This window comes from Chelonia mydas, chromosome 1 (genome assembly GCF_015237465.2).
Source record: "Chelonia mydas isolate rCheMyd1 chromosome 1, rCheMyd1.pri.v2, whole genome shotgun sequence".
Lineage (NCBI taxonomy): Eukaryota > Metazoa > Chordata > Testudines > Cheloniidae > Chelonia > Chelonia mydas.
The window spans coordinates 36,681,679-36,699,780 of NC_057849.1; the positions used below are offsets into that span (position 1 = coordinate 36,681,679).

At 43.9% G+C, this 18,102-nt stretch overlaps 1 protein-coding gene across 8 annotated transcripts in view; it reads right to left on the minus strand.

The window, feature by feature from the left end:
* The window catches only part of ALKBH8 (alkB homolog 8, tRNA methyltransferase), a 79,550-nt gene that overhangs the window by 20,685 nt on the left and 40,763 nt on the right, over positions 1-18,102 (minus strand). For all 8 annotated transcript variants that reach the window (XM_027822163.3, XM_043529852.1, XM_043529827.1 and 5 more), the window contains exons 8-10: positions 8,226-8,332; positions 3,900-4,051; positions 727-992 (exon numbers count right to left, since the gene is read on the minus strand). In XM_027822163.3, coding sequence (XP_027677964.3) covers positions 727-992; positions 3,900-4,051; positions 8,226-8,332 — 525 coding nt within the window. The remainder of the gene's footprint in view (positions 1-726; positions 993-3,899; positions 4,052-8,225; positions 8,333-18,102) is intronic.

The following is an 18,102-nucleotide window of genomic DNA, read 5'->3' on the forward strand; positions in this document are numbered from 1 at the left end:
GAACTCACAGAAGCCCTCTTTGAGTGTGCTACACAGCTGGGTTTTTGCGGGGAGAGGAGGATTGGGGAGCAGTCATTTTACTTTACAGGGTCCCCTCAAAACTTGGTAGAGTTCTAATTGGAGGTTTGTGTTGAAGTTGATACTCCTTGAAAATCCACCTTCTTGTCTGTGGCTGCTTCTGTACACACTCAAGATGTGTTTGTGTAGGGGTGAGGATTGGTGTGCAGTCATGACGAGGACAGCCAATGGCAGCCCAGTTCCTAAGTAAGCCATGCTGCCAGAGAAAGAGGACCATGGTGCAGTATACTGAGGGCACACCTTGCAGATACACATTGGAGATCTTATTGGTACTGCAGTTTCAGAGACATGTCCCACATCCCTTCCACCCATCTTCCAAGTGGAAAATCTACTGGGACACCTGGAATTGTCTGACCATTTGCCCCTTTAGCAGGTTTTTCACAGCAGTGGTGAATACAGACCATTGTAATTATTCACTACAATTTTCCACTATGACATACTTTGATTTGTAAACCAAAAAGAAAAGGTAACAAATGGAATGTGCAAACTTAGGACAATCGGTAATTGCTCTTTGGGGTTGGGAGCATCTTATAATTCTGTGTTTGTACACTGCCTAGCACAATGGGGTCCCAGTCCATGACTGGAGGTCCTCGGCATCACAGTAACACAAATAACAATAAGAGAAGACAAATAACATCAGTGACTTACCATGTACAAGTCCTTGTTGATTCCGAGATATTTCCCATTTCCACAACCTACGTCAGCCACTATAGAGCCTTTTGGTAAAGTCCTAAGAAACTCAACAATTTGGGGCCACGGACTATGCCTGGTGCTGCTGAAGTGTGTTGCGATCTCTTCATACACCTTGTGTACATACTCTTGTTCCAGCTTTGGGGCCTCTGTCTCACTGTCATGGAATGAGGGTGCTTCCTCTCTTTGATGGCCTTGCTGACTGTCACATACAGAAGGGTAAACTAGGGTACAGGAATAAAAAATCCAGATAGGAAACTTTTAACTTGTTGGTTACGTTTACTTAATAGGAAAACAAACAAAAAAAGAAAAAGAAAAAATCCATTAAAACCGTAGAATATAATGAAGGCTTTGTAAAAGACATCTGTCAATATAGCTGAACTGCAGATCAAATTGTAAAAGTCTGAAAAACTTTAAAACAAACAGCCAGTATATTAGTCAACGTACTAGCTTACTAGAAGCTTGTTGCAAAATGATCATCTGTCACGTTATCCAAGATTGCCACCAGCTTTTGCATCCAAAATGATACATTACCACTCGTGTCAAAGATCATGTGCTTGCTGTAATAGAGCCTCTACTACAATGTATAAGTTTTAAAGGTGAAATTCACCACTGTACACATGGGCTACACCGTACACACCACTTAAATCCCTATTTTGAGGGCTTAAGTGATGCATATGTGTTGTGATGTCTTATGTGGTCCCCGACACCATAGTATCTGAACACCTCACAGTCTTTAATGTATTTATCCTGACAACACCCCTATGAGATAAGGAAGTATTATTGTCCCCCTCCCTTTTTTTTTTTTTTTTTAAACAGATGGGCAACTGAGGTACAGAGAGACTAAATTACTTGACTAGCCCAAGGTCATAGGCAAGTCTGTGGTGAAGAAGAGAATTTAATCCAGGTATCTGAAGTCCCAGGAGAGTGCCCTCACCATTGGACTATGTCTTGGCCTTTCCCTTAATTTCACCCAGTAAGGAGTATGGACTTCAAGCCTCTAGAAAGCATCAATTTGGTATTTTTAGATGGCAGCCTCCCATCAGGCTCTTCCGACATTCATTTATCTTACTTTTCATGTCTGGCCAGATCAGCCCCAAAAATAGAACCTGACTAGAGTCAAGCTGATTAGGAGCAATCATGTTATTTTTTTAGGAACTGTCCCAGATGGAGATGTCATTAGAGGAGATTTTGGAACAAACCGATAAATTAAACAGTAATAAGTCACAAGGACCAGATGGGATTCACCCAAGAGTTCTGAAGGAACTCAAATGTGAAATTGCAGAACTACTAACTGTGGTATATAACCTATCATTTAAATCAGCTTCTGTACCAGGTGACTAGAGGATAGCTACTGTGATGCCAATTTTTTTAAAAGGCTCCAGAGGCAATCCTGGCAATTACAGGCCAGTAAGCTTAACTTCAGTACCAGGCAAATTGGTTGAAACTGCAGTAAAGAATAGAATTATCAGACACACAGATGAACACATTTTACTGGGGTAGAATCAACATGGTTTTTGTAAAGGGAAATCATGCCTCACCGATCTACTAGAATTATTTGAGGGGGTCAACAAACATGTGGACAAGGGAAATCCAGTGGATATAATGTACTTAGATTTTCAGAAAGCCTTTGACAAAGTCCCTCACCAAAGGCTCTTAAGCAAAGTAAGCTGTCATGGGATAAGAGGAAAGGTCCTCTCATGGATCAGTAACTGGTTAAAATATAGGAAACAAAGAGTAGGAATAAAAGGTCAGTTTTCAGAATGGAGAGAGATAAATAGTGGTGTCCTGCAGGGGTCTGTACTGGGACCAGTACTATTCAACATATTCATAAATGATCTGGATAAAGGGGTAAACAATGAGGTGGCAAAATTTGCAGATAATACAAAACTACTCAAGATTGTAGACTGCTTTGGATGTAACTAAGACTTACAAAGGGATCTCAAAAACTGGGTTACTGGGCAACAAAATGGCAGATGATATTCAATGTTGATAAATGCAAAGTAATGCACATTTGAAAACATAATCCCAACTATACATATAAAATGATGGGATCTAAATTAATTGTTACCACTCAAGAAAGATTTTGGAGTCATTGTGGATAGTTCTCTGAAAACATCCACTCAGTGTGCAGCGGCAGTCAAAAAAGCTAACAGAATGTTGTGAATCATTAGGAAAGGGATAGATGATAAGACAGAAAATATCACATTGCCTCTACATAAATTCATGCTTCGCTCACATCTTGAATATTGTCATCCCATCTCAAAAAAATATATTGGAAATGGAAAAGGTCAACAAAAATTATTATGGATATGGAACAGTTTTCATATGAGGCGAGATTAATAAGACTGGGACTTTTCAGCTTGGAAAAAAGATGACTAAGGGGGATATGACAGAAGTCTATAAAATCATGACTGGTGTGGAGAAAGTAAATAAGAAAGTGTTATTTACTCCTTCTCACAACACAAGAACCAGGGTTCACCAAATGAAATTAATAGGCAGCAGGTTTAAAATAAACAAAAGAAAGTATTTCTTCACACAACACACAGTCAACCTGTGGAACTATTTGCCAGAGGATGTTGTGAAGGCCAAGACTATAACGGGGGTCAAAAAAGAACTAGATAAGTTCCTGGAGGATAGGTCCATCAATGGTTATTAGCCAGGATGGGCAGGGATACAAAATCATGCTTTGAAGTGTCCCTAGCCTCTGTTTGCTAGAAGCTGGGAATGGGTGACAGAAGATGGATCAATTGACGATTACCTGTTCTGTTCATTCCCTCTGGGATACCTGGCACTGGCCACTGTCAGAAGACAGAATACTGGGCTAGATGGGCCATTGGTCTGACCCAGTATGGCCATTCTTACGTCAGACAAAATTCTCCTGCTGTGGAGATGTATGTGGGGAAAAGTATCCATTCACTAATACTGTATCATATTGCTTTTAAGAGGAAACAGTGCCCAATAAGCTTTGTTCTGTGGCTTTGTTCTAAGGAAAATGCAAGCTTTGAATGTGAAGACTGTTCATAGAAATTATATCAAAACATTCATTATATAAGATTTCAAATAACTGTGCTTAAGGATCTGATAAAAGAACAACACACAGGATTCAATGATCAACCCAAAACACTTACTGCAATTGCAAGGGCTTCGCCTCACTTTCCTAAAAGTAAACGATGTCCTTGTTCCCCTCCTGTTTAATGTCAAATCCCCAACATCAGGAGTGACTGATCCAACTTTCTGTCGCTCAGATGCATGAACAATATCAAACTTTCGAGGCGTGATCCTAATACAAAATAAAGTGATTATTTAATCTGCACTGGGCAAACTGCTCATTGTGACAGATGGAGCAATTTCCAGCCATATCCTTGAGAGACCTCATTGAATTTAATTTAAGTAGCTTTGGGGTCCATTGTACTAAATGAATGGTTTATGATTATTGTGAGCTAGGATTGTATGTACCCTCTTGAGGGGGAGGTGAATGCAAATTCCCTGCTTCCAGCTATGCAAAAACCCAGCCTTTTGAAGCAATACCCTGAGGAGTCCAATGTCTGATTTCTTTCTCATGGAATCCGAAGCTCAAAGGCCCAAGCTGTACAAAGGAAAGATTGCACTATTCACGAGTGTGCTAATTCTCAGCTAAGGCTGATATGAACTTGTAACCACAGGAAAACCCCCTTGTGGGGTTTGAAGGACTGACTCCTACCAGAGCCCTTGTTAGAGTTGGGGTGACTTCTGGTAAGCTTATGTATGTTCTTTTATTGTTTTTTATGTTTTTCTGTCACACGTTTACCTTCAGAATAAATGTGCTTGTTTATAAAGAGCTGACTGGTAACATAACCATGGCAATTACACTGTTTATAGCCTTCAAAGAGAAAGCAACGTGCAGGCACTGGCCTGTGTAGGCAGTATGGCTTGCTGGGAATACCAAAGGGTAGGCAGAGAACTATGCGGCCTGGTCAGGAGGGAGAGAAACACGGGTCTCTGCCCAGGAGAGGAGACAGCTGGGGAGCTGGAAGCCCAGAGTGGGTACCTGTGAGGGACCATGGAGGGGGAATACAGGTGCAGTGGCCTTGAACTGTAACACTCATAACTAAGGCTGCGTGTCTGTCACTGAAATCACGGATTCTGTGACTTCTGCAGAAGCCAGCGCAGCCCCTGGGCCAGCCACACTGACCGCTGCTAGGGCAATTTGTGTGTGGGAGGGGGCTCAGGGCTCGGGCAGGGCGTTGGAGTGTGGGGCGGTGCTTACCTCAGGGGTGAGGGGCTCCCCAGAAGCGGACAGTACGTCCCTGTAGTTGCCCCTCCTGGGGGCACCGCTACCACAGCTCCCATTGGCTGCGATTCCCCACCAATTGGACCAGCGGAGCTGGAGCTTGTGGCGGGGTCAGCATGTGGAGGTCTCCTGGCCCTCCCTCTCCCTAGGAGCTGCAGGGACATACCGGCCACTTCCAGGGAGCTGCGCAGAGCTGGGTAGGAAGCCCGCCAGCCCCACCAACCCTCTCCACACCCAGCACGAGCAAGGATCCCGGGCCACGCACCGCCGCCCGGTCCCCTCCCCTCCAGCACCAGCAAGGGTCCCACGCCACCTCACCAGCACCCACAGAGACCGCAGACCACCCCCCCATAGAGCACCCACAACCCCCTGGCCCAAGTTTTAGTTAGGGGTAAATAGTACAAGTCATGGGCCATGGATTTTTGTTTAGTGCCCGTGACCTGCCTGTGACTTTTATTAAAAATACCCGTGACTAAAACGTAGTCTTACTTATAACTAATTATATTTTTAGAGGGCAATTCTTAAACAGATCCTGCTACAAACTTTATTTCAACATACTACTTAACGTGCTCTTGCTTCTCTAATTACAAATATGCAACATGCAATCCACGAGCATTACACATGCTATATAGAGTGGTCTCCATTAAGGGGGCAGGATTTCCAACAGTTACCACACAGCGATATCTGAGATACCTCAGCTACCCTCATACTTGAGTATCTGAGATGCCTCCAATACTACTGGGTGGCAGCTGTTAGCAAGTCTTTCCTGCATGAAGGCAACTCCCTGTTCTGGCACCACAGCGGCCTCTGGTGGGCAAAAGGCGGAACTGCAGCACTTCTTAGGCAAAACGTATTTTATGCAGGAAAATACAAAATTATGCGGGACAGACGAATTTTCTCATCCGCAGATGCGCAGAATTCCACCAGGAGTACCTCTTGCTTATCAATGTACACAGTCTCCCCTATCAGTATGTTCAATGAAGTGGCCTCTTGTACCCTTCCACAGAGAGAAAACTAGGGGGCCCTGCCTGAAAACCAGAATGCAGCAAATTAACTCCCTGTCTGCATCTTCCACAGATCTAGAAAGGAGTTATGAGACAGGGCTGGGAATAGAAGATTTAATAAGGCAGTCCAGGGACACCTGGAATCTATAGAGAAGCAGCTACCTGTAAGCCAGAAGGGAGGAGCCTCTGAGAATTCACAGCTCCAACTGCATGGCCAGCTTATGTACGTCAGCCTAGGTCCACTGAAGTCACCATTGTTGTGGGGTCATGTGGTGGCCCATTGTACCAACTTACACATTTGTACGCAACCAAAAAAAATACCCATTGGAACCAAAATGAAAAACCCATAAGGAAGTGCAAGGCTAATTGTACTGACAAGTCAAAATGAGTACTTTGTCCTCCATATCTCCTTTCCGATATTGTCTAATTTGTTTCTTAACCCTATGCTGCTCTCAGAAACAAGAGATGACACTTTTCCCTATGTACATTGTTAATAGGATTAAATGAAGCCTCTGATTTCCCTGGCCTCCAAGTACACGCAATGAAAACATTTCCAGAATGATTTCAAAATTGAACCTCTTGCTCTCAGTAATTTGATTTGTAAGAAGTAGATAAAAAGCAATACAGATGATCTTAAATACATCATGATTAGTTATATTTGCAAATGAAGTGACTACATTTGCTTCCATGGCAATTATCTAATTTTGTAGAGACTGCAACTGCATGCTTCACTGGTTGGCTACACACCACACCAAATGTCTCTCTAGTTGTGTCTACTCTCCTTAGTTTCTTTACTATGAAGCACCAACTGTTAAAAGTGTCCATTTTAGACACAAAGGGCCAGATCCTCATATGATGCAAATGGACACTGCTCTATTGATTACAACAAGTGGCATTTGAGAGCAAAGAAACTAAGGGGAGCAAACACAACTAGAAAGATATATGAGGTGGGTGTTTTGCCTCCTTAGCATATGCTGAAATCAATGAAGCTATGCCAATTTGCATAAGCTGAGGATCTGGCCCACAAATGCCTTTTCAAAAAATATATGTGGCTCCCTTTGAAAATGTAGGACAAAGCATTTTTAGGAAAGGTGGACAAAAGCCTGGCCAGGAATTACTGCCTCAAGGAGAAAAAGTCCTGGGATCCCTGGTTTGAATCTGTCCCAAGTCCGTGGACCTAGAAGACACTGATCATTGAAGACGTGTGAAATGAACTGGTGATCTCAGTCTGGTTCTTAGTTGACATGTGTCCACAGCACAAAATCCACCACACCTGGCACCCTTGTTGGAAGTCTCAGCAATAAGGAGAGGGAGTTGACATGGTAAGTGAACTGTATTCTTAACCCTGGCTAGAGATAATCCCTGCAGAGGAAGGTTGAGAGAGGACAGTGCAAGAAGCTCATATTACTAATGAGCATGTTGGATCTATTCTGTCAATAAAGAAAGGGCTTTACTGCCCAGAGCATTCAGTATGATGGACTAGGGAGACAAATGAGCTGATCCCATATGCCTATTTCTATGTTCCCAAGTTCCTGTCATACGTGTTTCCCAGTTGTGCATGATTTTAACAGTGTGTCTTTAACCTCTATAATAAATAACACCTCAAGATGTATTCATCAGGAAATCCCTGCTGCAGGAACCACACTTTGTTAAGGCCACTTTGTGCTATATAAACAGTCCAAAAGTGGCCATAACCCAATTGGACACAGCTGGTAGAAGGGCCCAATCCCTGTGCTGACAGAGGTGGGTCCACAGCCTCCTGAACCAAACCCCTCTCCCACCCAAACCCAGGCATAGGGAAGGGGAGGGGGATGTGTCAGGGGTCAGGCATGGGTTGGACAAGGTGGGGTGTAAACTGGAGTTCTATTATACCCAATCCTTCACCAGCATAAGGTCCCTGAGCAATCTTATGCCAGTGGTGAAAGTCAGGGCTACCCCTTTGCAGCTGTGAATCAGGAAGCAGCAAATGATTTCCTATAGTCCCCTGCTTTTTCACTTGGTCTGAGCACACTTTGAATAGAGGGGAGAATCGTGGCCTGTATATTTAATGATAACATTAACGTCAAGTCAATTTCCTTCAGAACAGATTTAAACATAGTACATTAAGTGGCGAAAAAAAGTTCTAGCCATCTCCCACTTTATGTAAGTAATGCAGTCATTATAGGAGTTTCCGCACTTACCCATGAGTCCACAGATATCTAGATTCTCCAGTCATCACCAGTAAACTCCGTTGAGGAAGCATAACCGCCACTGTACGGCCATCTGGGTGCTTAAAATCCATCACAATCTAAAAACAAAGACAAAATAAATTCTTTCTATCGTAGGTACTTATATGGCCCCTTCACTGCCGCATCCCAGCATCTCACAGTCTTTAAAATATTTATCCTCACAACACCCCTATGAGGTAGGAAGTGCTATTATCCCCATTTTACAGATAGGAAACTGAGGCAAAGAAACACTAAGTGACTTGCCAAAAGGCACATACAAGAAGTCTGTGGCAAAGCAGGGAATTGAACCCACGTCTCCCAAGTTCCAGACTAAAGCCCTAACCACTGGGACATCCCTTCCTCATTTAATTTACCTTCTGGTTTCTGAACAATTAAGGTGTACTCAGGTCAGATTTTCAAGTTTAACCCTTATGGTTGTGGATAAGAGACTTATTTTCCCCCACTAAGAGCTAAGATTCCACAAAATGAAGCAACTTCAAGAACTGGGGCACCAAATATCATGAAATTTGAAATAAAATAATGAGATTTGGCAACACTGTTTTGTTCCTGGCTGCCTACTCCCTGGATTTATTGGTACACATTTTCCAAACTGGGGAAGTCCCTGATGAGGAAGACAAGGAGCAGGGCAGATAGATGGCACTTAAACAAACTAGTTAAGGGAAGACTTACCCTGAAAGAAAGGAGGACCAAAACATATGAGAGACAATGTCTCCAATTATGCTGGAGACCGAGTGTCATGCACTGGACAGTGCTGCCACCTGATTTGTAACCTATCAAGTGTGTGATTTTTTTAAAAAAAGAACTTCTTATAGTATGTTGAATCCAAACAAATTGAGCTGTGTCCAGCCTATGGATGTACAGAAGTTTAGTAAAGATGAAATGGTACAGTGATCAGTCATTTAGCTCAGAAAGAAAGAAATGTGAGACAGGGAATCTCATATGTATACTCTTCTTCAAATGCTGCAAATTAACAATTGAAATAGTTTTCTTTAAAATACACCGTCACCAGTGAACACTGGGAAAATCTATAGTGGCATTTACATACATAGGAAGAGCTCGCTGTTGTTCATGTTGTGGTAGCACCTGCCATCAAGGCACCACTGTCCAAGGTTTGTAGGAACACATACAATGACATGGTCCCTCCCCTGAAGAATTTACAATCTAAGCTGAGACAAGAAACGATGAGTTTAACAAACCATAGCATTGAAAGGGGAGGGAGGAGGAGGGTAATAGGAATAAGCTTTCATGGCTACAGGTCACCTGTGTTGCACTGTTTGATGGTTCTGAACCATAACTATACATAGAACTAAATAGCAACCCCCACCTGCCCCTACCCTCACACTTATCAATTGGCAGTTTCCTGTAGGCATCATGGGAGAAGTGTGTCGTGCGGAGGAAGAGGCCATTGGCTTTGTATGGGGAGGTAATTCCAGGGATAAAGGGTGGCATGAAGTAGACACATGGAGTGTTAAGGCTGCTCTCACTGGCAGAGCAAAGAGGGGCAGAAAGGACTAGCTAAAGGATAAAAGCAGAGAAGCAGAGACGGGCAGAGTTGTGAAGGGCCTTAAGGGGGGGAATAAGAAGCTTTAACTAGCTGAAAAAGGCATGGGGTGGGGCAGGATAAAACACCTGAGATGACACACTGAGAACGACAGACAAGGCAGAGGATCTTGGGAGCTGTGTTTTGAGTTAACTGGATGGGGCATGTGGATGTTAGGAGGCGAGAGAGAATAGGTAGTCAAGGCAGGAGAGCATGAAGACCTGGATGAGAGAGTTTTAGCTGTCAGGACAATGAGCGAAAGCTGCATTTTAGGACTGGTCTACAAACAAACTTGCAGTGAAATCAGTTTTAGTTCACTCCTTTGTTGTTATTGTTTTTTATCGACTGAAGCAAAATCAAAATAGGACCCTTTCAATCTGGAGTAAGAGTACCCACATGCAGGTGTGCACCAAAATAACAAAAGGTGTGAACTGAAACCAATTCAGTCGTTTCAGTGTAAGTCTGTGTGTAGTCCAGCCCTCAGAGACGCTGTGGAGGAAGCAGCAGCAGAAACTGGACAAAGGATAGGGCCCAGTTTGCAGGCCTGAATAACAAAGAGGATGGCAACGTTCAAGGCTGACAGAAGGAAAGGGGCAGGGTTTTGACAGAAGATCAAGAGTTCCATTGGGCCATGTTAAGTATAAGATGACAGAGTCACCCAGGAGGAGATGACAGAGAGATGGGCTGAGATGAAATTTGCACTTGCTCAAAGCTCAAGTCGTCAGGTCCTGTGCGGGGAACTCAACAGGGATGGGGCAGAATCCGCCTCCAAAACCACAGGCAGGACACAGAGCTGCAGCACCGCCCTGCTATTGCTTCTATTTCAGCCTATGGACTGGAACCATGGCTTTGGTCCCTCATGCCTCTCATGTGAGGATACTGGGCCACGGGATCAGCATACATGTGGATCCAGTAGCCCCTCTCCCTGTACTCCTTGCTCATCAGCTTATTCAGGCCTGGCACTGAGGCCCCTGCATGGCTGCTGTATTTCTGCTCACTCCCTTCTCTGTGGAGGGAAAATGTGAGACTATTTAATAGCATAGAAGCCTTGTGGGGCTCTCCCCATCTGACTGAATTACACCGTTATTGCATAGCCAGTGCCCATTCCAGAATGGATTAACCAGTTACATTTCAAGAGTTATTGATAAAAGATTAATTTACTTGGCAAAGAACAATTCACTAAATGTACATACCGACAGTAAGGGCAGGAGTTGTCTCTGGCTGAGAACTGGGGACTGGAAGTCAGGACACTGGCTTTCTTTGGGACATTGGGCATGTTACTTAATCTCACTGGGCCTGATCCTCACTGCCACAGCACTGTAAAGTGGCCATAGGATAAATGGGAATCTGGCCCTCCTTGCCTCTGTTTACTCATCTGTACAATGGGTAGAATATTCACATACTCCACAGGCATGTTGGGAGACACAGTCAATTATTGTTTGTGAAAGCAATTGGAGATCCTCAGATGAAAACCCCTCTCAAAACGTATTTATTAACAATAAAAGCTTAGTACTGGATGCACCTAGAGCAAATAATAATTTGCCTTTTTTTGTCTCAGCAACAAATCTGAGGGTCAGACTAAGAGCCAAAATTTAGGAACACACTATGAACATCTGAGAGAAGTGACTGTAATTCCTGTTAGTGTTTCTTTTTTCCTCCTAGAATCATCAGACCTGAAGACTTAAAAACCTAAACAACATAATTTCTGCCACTCTTAGACTATAGTACAGTAAAGAACATTTGACCCTGCTGAGTTTTTGAAGACCTCTCTCCTCGTCTCTGAAAGAAATATTGCTGACTGAAGTAGATAATATTCCCATACTTGTGTGTGTGTGTTTATTCTATCAGAACATTCAGTTGTTACAGTCAGACACATAAAAAGGAAAGATTAAGTCATTTGGTCCTCTTTTTAATTCACTAAGGACTCACAATCAATAAAGCTACTCTGCCACCACTGAATCAATCTGCCTCATGACAGCTCTGCTACACAGGAGCTATTTCCAATTACTATTTTTGTTTTTTACCCATTATCTTTATTCTCTGAGGTGGCAAAGTCAATAAAGATCAAATTTTCAGCTAGCCCACGCTGCCTCACTGGGGATGGCAGCTGATGATAAAAGTTCTGGATGCTTTGATCTTATACACCCTTTACAATCTTTTCTATGGAAAAAAAAAATGTCTCTCCACACACCAAAAATCTGAAAGATGCGTAAGTTGCTAATAGTTCCCCTTATAGAGGTAAATACCACATCATGATGCTGGGTTATTTAAGGGATAATGTTCATGATGATGGAGCATATGAATCAGTAAACAGCTTTCAAAGATGGCTAAACATCAAAGCAAAGCAGACGCCTACATTCTGAACACTTTTCCTATTACATAAAATATAGCAAAATTCAAAGAAAAAGAGAAAAAGAGATAAAATAAAATAAAAAGAGTACGAGAATTCTGTGCTGCCTCTGAGTTGACGTCGTATTTCATGAAAGGCAAGGAGGACAGAAGTGAAAAATTGTTCAGGACTCTAGAAAGGGAGTCGTTGTCCAGAGGTGGATAAGGAATGATGCAACTGGACATACATAATGACAATAAGGATTTCACTCTTGGCTGTGAAGAACTAACTTTCCATTTTTCTGGGATTTGACTCTGGTGTAATTCATATTCAATACTAATCTAAAACTTTATGGCAAGCATGGTTTAGTGGCTAAAACACTGGGCTGGAAGTCAGACAATATGGAATATTATTCCAGGCTCTATCACTGATTTGCTGTGTGAAATAGGGTAAGCCACACATAGGTGCCGACTTCTTCTGGAGCCGGTGGGTGCTCAACCCCCCTCTGCCCTGGCCCTGCCCCAACTGCACCCCTGCCCTGCCCCTGCACTGTCCCCATTCCAATCCCTTCCCCAAAGTCCCTGCCCCAACTCCACCCCCTCCCTGCCCCTATTTGACTCCTTCCCCAAATCCACACCCCGGCTCCGCCTCTTCCCTGCCTCCTCCCCTGAGCATGCCATGTTCCCGCTTCTCCCCCCAAGTGCTTGCTACAGGTATTTGGCGGCAGCAATGCTGGGAGGGAGGGAGGAGCGGAGATGCAGTGCGCTGGGAGGCAGAGGAGGTGAGGCGGGGGGTGGCGGGGAGCTTGGCTGTCAGTGGATGCAGAGCACAGAGTCGGCGCCTATGAAGCCACATAACCTCTCTGTGCCTCGGTTTCTCAAAATGTAAAACAATGCCTACCCCATAAGGCTCCTGTGAAACTAAATGACCCAATCCTGCAAATAAGTCTGCCTGAACAGACACCCTGTGCCCACACAACGCCCCAGTGAAATAATGGGGTTCCATGTGAGTGCTGGAATCTCTCTTCACAAAGTCACTCAAAAGATTGATGCCTAAAATATTACTGTTGGTACTGTGCTTTGTGATTAAATGCAAAGAGCACATTAAATGTCAGCTTACACAAGTTCTCAGCACCAGAATTCTGAGTAGCACTAGAATATGGTGGGGGGAACAGGGGGAGAGAGGTGTCATTTCACCAAAACAATCTACTCATTTAAATTATATCAGATCTAGAAAAACATGTTATCTAATCTATCCAGGTATTTATGGTGCACACATGACCACAGAATCTGAATGTGCTCTGGAATATGAAATTATGACGAAGTTGATATGCCTCCTCACTTCTCACCCTCAAAATCTCCCAGGACACACACACAAAATCAGGCAAACACTTTATCTGATTTATGCCAAAACATATTAACAACTTAGATACTATGCTGATGGGAGTCAGATAAGTAATAGATTTTCTTTCACCAAAAAGTGTGTTCAGTTTTCCCTCAAAACGTATAACACTCTTTTGATACTCTGCTTCATCTATCAGTCACAATGTGTTGCTTATACTACCCTGTTTTGTTAACCGCTCTTCTTAAATGTAGTCCATTATACTGATTTTCAAACCATTAATTATCATCTCAAATACATTATTGGCATCATTTCATTTGTTTCTTTTCAGGATCTTACACAGCCAGTATCTGCTCGATAACCATAAGAAAGGCAGCATAGCTAATGATCAGGGCAGGATACTATGATCCCGGACTCTGTGCCCAGCAAACGAGACAGAGTGAGACAGATTCTCTGTCTGCTCAGCTCCCTTTACAAGATTCGGGTGGTGCCAGGGGAATGGAAGGCAGCTGCAACTTCCCCAAGGGGGGTTCCCATTGAATGCTCCGTCTGTGCGCAGCTAGCAGATGGCTCCTTGGGATTGGTTACGAGCTGCTGCAGCTGGGCCTAATGCAGAACTGCCCAGAGGAACAGGCAGCTGCAACAATCTCCCTCACAGCCCCCACTCTGCTGCGCTCTGTGGTATCCGACTGCAGCAGTGAATACTGGCCACTGGCCTTGGGCTAGTCACTTTATTTCGCAGGGCCTCAGTATTCCTCATCTGTAGCATGAGGATCAACACTCCTTCCCTTCTTCAAAGGCATACTGCATGACTGAACTCACTCATGTTGGTATTGCGCTTTGAGAGGTTTGGCTGGAAGGTGAGGTAGAAGTTCAGAGTATTAGTATTCCTAATCTCTCAAGTCACTTCCACCAGATGGTCTGCCATTGCAATAGCCCATGTTTCTGCAGTCCTTCCTAATGTGTTTGCTTGCCATTCACCAATCATTCATCCTCTCCAAATTTCCACATCATTAGTAGGCTACTAAAAAACAAACCATCCAACCAATCGCACACCACCTCTGCCATGTTAAAGACTCTCACTATCTCTCCTTCCAAGGCTCTTATTTCTTCAGCATGCAGGAATGTCATTCGTCAGGCCCTCCTGCTTTCTCAGCTTCCCACTTACATAAGCGGCTCCCTGTGCTAAGCCTCAAAGCATCTGATGTTAGAATTTTGTACCCGTAGTGGAGAGGTAAATCATTTCATTGGCTCGCTCTCTCCTTCGCCACAGTTATAACCTAATCCCCTCTGGAAAGTGTGATCCAGCCCCAGAATGTGACCTTCAGCTCCTTCGGTCATCGCTGAAACAAAGATACAGTCAGGTTCTCAGCAGTATCTAGTTTATTACATTTCACTAACTTCCCACTCTCACCCTTTAATGAAGGGCCTCTCTAACTCTGCGCTCAGCCACTTGCTTTCTGAGTACTAAAAGAGTTTAACGGCTTAGTCTTCAATTTATTTCTTCTACTGACCTAGCTTTTCTTAGCAATATTTTACCACTTGAGGGCAGTGGTCCCCAAACTGTGGGGCACAACCCCTGGGGGGGAGGGGTGCGGAGGAACACTGAGGGGTGGGATGCAGAGAGAGCTCCATCCAGCCCCCTCCGCCCCCAGCCCAGCTCTGGCCCCAGCCCCAGCCCGCCTTTTTTTCCTTGCAAAAATTACTGCCTGCCCAGGGATCTTTAGAGTCCGAATATGTATGTATGTATGTATGTATGTATGTATGTGTGTGTGTGTGTGTGTGTGTGTTAAGTGAAAACATGCCCAACACCTGGTAGCTGCCATCTTACTGTCTACAAAATGTACGCAAATATATCCATCTTTGCTGTAACCTTGTCCTCACCCCACCCATCTGGTTGTCCACCTCCCAAACCTTGTTATAATTCTAATTTGTGCGTTTTCTGGGCAGGGACTGTCTTTTTGTTTTTACTAATTTGTACAGCACCAGCACACTGGGCCCCTGACTAGGTCCTCCAGGCAATTTAAGGAATAATAATTAAACTGACAATAACACTGGACAAAGAATGTGGTGAATGGGCCTTGGTGGGTTCAGAAAATGCTGCCAAACCTGAAGCAATAGGTAACCTGGGGCATGTGAGGAACCACCCCCGCACCACGGATAGGATGAAATACTAATTTGTTGTTTACTGCTCCTGCACCACTGCCATGCGGTATCTGTTATAACAGCATGAGAGTGAGGACGTCCCCTCTGCTTTATGGCCCTGGCTAGAGCATACTGAAGATTCATCCTCCTCCCAGTTAGTCAGAAAACTGAGTCCCCTCTCTCCACAAAGTCAGCTCTGAAAACATTCCCTATCTTCCCCACCTCTGTGAGTCTGAATCTCCTGCCCTCCGCAGATTAGCATAGGAATCTGAGGTAGCTGGGGGAAAGGAATGAATTTTGGGCCTTGTAAACAAGGGGTCCAGTTGGATTGATTCCCAGGAGAGCAAAGATTTGTTCCGCCTGCCCTGTCTTAACTGCAACCTCATCACCTGGCACTGTTCTAGCCACACCACCATGTCCCCAGTATGTTGCATCTGAAACTCCCACTCAGTAAACTGCATAGTACTCAATGTCCATACCTCAGCCGGACAAAAGGCTAAACTGACCTCGCCTGGATTTGAACCTGTGGTTGTAAAGAGATTAACACTTCTCTGACTCCAGCTCGTAATGGCCCCACAGGAGCTGTTTCAAAAGGTGTGTATTACCAGAGCACAAGTCACACACACACACACACACCCCTTCCTGACCCTCACATGCCCCTTCCAAGAGATGGGTGGGATAGCATCTAGGGATACCCCTAGGCAACAGGAATCACCAAGCGGCCTGGTAGGGCAGCCTTATGTCCTCTTTGTGCTGCGGCGTTGAGCAGTGGGAACATATCGGGGGCCCAGAATCTGGCCCTATATATACAAAAACAGTTACACCACACAAAAGTAGTCATTCCTTAGCAACCAGAATCGCACTCCCTACAGAGACCATAAAAATAATGAAAGCCATCTTCTTGGCCAATGTTGTCTCACAGGGCAGCGAAGTATAATTTAAACACAGCATGACTTTCTTTGAAATAGATTTCTTTAAATTTATTTGGGGAGATTGCCTTATCCACTTCCCGCCATAGCTGTGCTCTTCTCCACTTCTCAAAAAGTACCATAGATGCATGAAAAGTCGTGAAATGTAACATTTTAAATAGGTAAAAGAAAAATCCATAACTGCTAGGCAGCTGGTATGCTGAGACCACTGGATATCATGCTGACCAGTACTGTTTCATTGCTTCCTTGAACCATTCTCGTCAGACTATCTCTATTTTCTTCTGCCTTATACTTTGCTTTATCCACCTGTTGTCTATATTGTTACACTTAGATTACAAACTCTTTGGGGCAGGGGTTGTGCCTTTGTTATATGTTTGCACAGTGCCTAGCACAATGGGGCCCCGGCCACTAGGCTATACCATAATACAAACAGTAATAAATCATCCTTTATTCCATAGGTGAAATCTTAGCCACACTGAAGTCAAAAACTCCCTCTGACTTCAAATGGGGAGAAGATTTTATCCTATATATTTATCTAGAAATCAAAATAAAAGTGTTGACAGCCAAAGAAAGAACAGCTTATCACTGCGGAATTCAATTATATGAATTCAAAGAAATCTGAACCCCATTTCTAGATACATTTGGATAAAAAAGTTGAAATACTCAAAGAATGGCAGATGTCCATTTCACCTAGCCCCCCTCCTTCCCTCCTCTCCTTATTCATGTATTATCTTCTATTTTATTACCGTAACCCCCACTCTAATGTGCTACATCTATGTAGTATTTTCTGGTCTCACAGTTTTGATGAGCTGTAAAATTGCATGATTCTATAGGAAATCGTGGGAAGCATTTGGAAATACATACAAGCTGTACGTCATTTACCTTTTTGTACTTCTCATTGTCTATTTCTTTATGACAATCAATAAGAAAAATCACCAAAAAAAAATCAGAGATAAAGAGACAGTTGCCTATAACAAAGACACACATAACAATGTATAAAACCATGTTCGTCTCCAGCAGAATCAATGCTCTCCACAGAGTTCTCCTGACCTACCCACTCTAAAATCCCCAGCCCTGCAGTGAAAGATTGGATGAATAGATAAGCTGTATCCATACCAGCATTAGTGGCTGGTATATTGAAAAAAAAAGCATGTGTGTGACGTTGTAAGCAGCAGGGAACCCTTCCCACTGCTGTGGTATGACCAGATTTTCTAAGTAAAAACTGGGGTATCAAGGGGAAGATGAGGAGCAGCTGCCTTGGGAGGGCACTGGTAGTGGGGGCGGAGATAAAATGGTAGAAAGCAGACAAGGAACAGGGAAGGAAGGGTGCTCATTCCTCTCTCCCCTACCGCCCATTCTCTCAGCCTCACAATCAACCCCTGGCTTCTTCCAACAATTCCTCTTCCCTCATCAAAAAGACAAGAGCTCTAGTCAAATTCCCCACATGCTGGAGCAATGGGCTTCCGTAGGCTCATCAACCTCCCTTGTTACTGGGAATCCACACCTAACTCCCCACACCTCTCCCTGGGCTCAGAACCCCTTCCC